Here is a 1,641-nt window from a genome sequence, read left to right as displayed (position 1 = left end):
TTGCAGTGCCACCTCTCAAACGAAGGGAAAACACTAAAGAGCTATTATTTTTTATGCTATAAGAAGAGAGGGGAAGAGGATCATCGAGTTGTTTACCTTGAAATATAAGTCTTTGTAGGGCAGAGGGGATCCTAAATCGGCGTTCCAGATTTACCTTGAGATTTTGCACCAGATCTGAAGGGTATACCCATTGCAGAATGGTCTTGCCTAAGATCTGTGTGATTTGAACCTGAAAGGGGGCAGATAAGTTTTCAAAAGCTTTCTGGAGCGACACAGGGCCAGAATCTTTTGGGTCTCCTATCTCCTAACGAACTGGAGGCGGAGGGGGAGGAAAAAGCTTCTGTCGATGGAAGCTATCACTCCAGCCCAAATCCGCTGCAAAGGATAGGGCTGCAAATCTGTAGAGAGGCTAAATGATCATTTGCATGAGACAAAACCCTGCCTCGCTACCTTTTTGGAGTGTCTGTGCGGTACAGATGACGAACTGCGAGCCGTTAGTGTTAGGGCCGGCGTTGGCCATGGAGAGGATGCCAGGCCCCTTGTGCTTCTTTACAAAGTTCTCATCAACAAACTTCTCACCGTAGATCGACTCTCCACCGGTACTATTGCCCCTTGTGAAGTCACCGCCCTGGCACATGAACCCTGGGATCATGCGGTGGAACGACGAACCCTTGAAGTGCAGAGGCTTGCCTGAGCGGCTAGTGCCTTTCTCGCCAGTACACAATGCGCGGAAGTTCTCAGCCGTCTTCAGCATCACATCCGCATAGAGCTCCATCACGATCCGGCCGGCTGGGGCACCGCCGACCTGCATATCAAAGAAAACCTTTGGGTTCGGCATCCTGAGTTCGAAACCTCTGAGATTCTCAATGAGCCTGTCACCCAAGGGATTGATATTACAAACCCAACGGATTGATATTATAAATCCAAGTCCTATCCGGGAGTTATTCCATGTTAAAAAGGTGAAATTACATAATTAATTAATTTCTCATAATTATTTTGTCAAATTTTCATAATCATGAACTAATAAGTATTTCATAATTGAGAAAAAAAAACTCATAATTAAGAAAAATGTTCTAGAGTTTTTCATTCCCAAGGAGATCAACTTTACCTACTTGTGTATGAGTTGGTTAGGGGTCCATTATTAGATAAGTTTCCTAACTTCTCAAGCCCCTAGGTTTCTAGATACATTCTCTCGAAGGATAGAATGAACCTATAGAATCTCACCCTATTAAGAGAAAACAAGCTAGATCTAGTGTCCATAATATAGAGTGGGAGCTCTAATATTATGGGAAGTTATCATTTTTAGGAGGATGAGACTAGCTTGCAAGGTGAAGACGAGGTTCATTTCATGCTTGATGTATACTTTTTATGTATATTTTATGTTACTATAATATAAAGTGATTCCCTTCCATATTTCCATTCTGTAATTCTATGATATTATATTGCATGTTGGATTTTGTTGTGCACTAATATTGTGATTGTAGGGAAGTAGGAGGTTGTGATATTTCTTGTGTGCAAGTTCTAGGAAAGGAGTAGGAGCTAATATCTCTATTAGATCTTCTTTCAACCTGGCTGCTATTATCACTCAATATTTTTCCAAGGTTAGAGAGAGAAATCACCGAGGTAACTACAAACCACTTT

The 1,641-nt window shown here is 42.0% G+C and overlaps 1 protein-coding gene across 1 annotated transcript; it reads right to left on the bottom strand.

Annotated features, from left to right (window-relative positions):
• Nucleotides 1-409: 409 nt before the first annotated feature.
• On the bottom strand, nt 410-861 carry LOC149232446 (peptidyl-prolyl cis-trans isomerase-like). Its single transcript, XM_089381916.1, has one exon. The coding sequence runs from the start codon at nt 836-838 to the stop codon at nt 410-412; it is 429 nt and encodes a 142-aa protein (XP_089238042.1). The 5' UTR covers nt 839-861.
• Nucleotides 862-1,641: the final 780 nt, after the last annotated feature.

This window comes from Pinus tabuliformis, chromosome J, assembly GCF_031772625.1.
Source record: "Pinus tabuliformis cultivar Carrire ecotype Pingquan chromosome J, CPIR1, whole genome shotgun sequence".
Classification (NCBI taxonomy): Eukaryota; Viridiplantae; Streptophyta; class Pinopsida; order Pinales; family Pinaceae; genus Pinus; species Pinus tabuliformis.
This window is presented reverse-complemented; position numbering and strand designations above follow the sequence as displayed.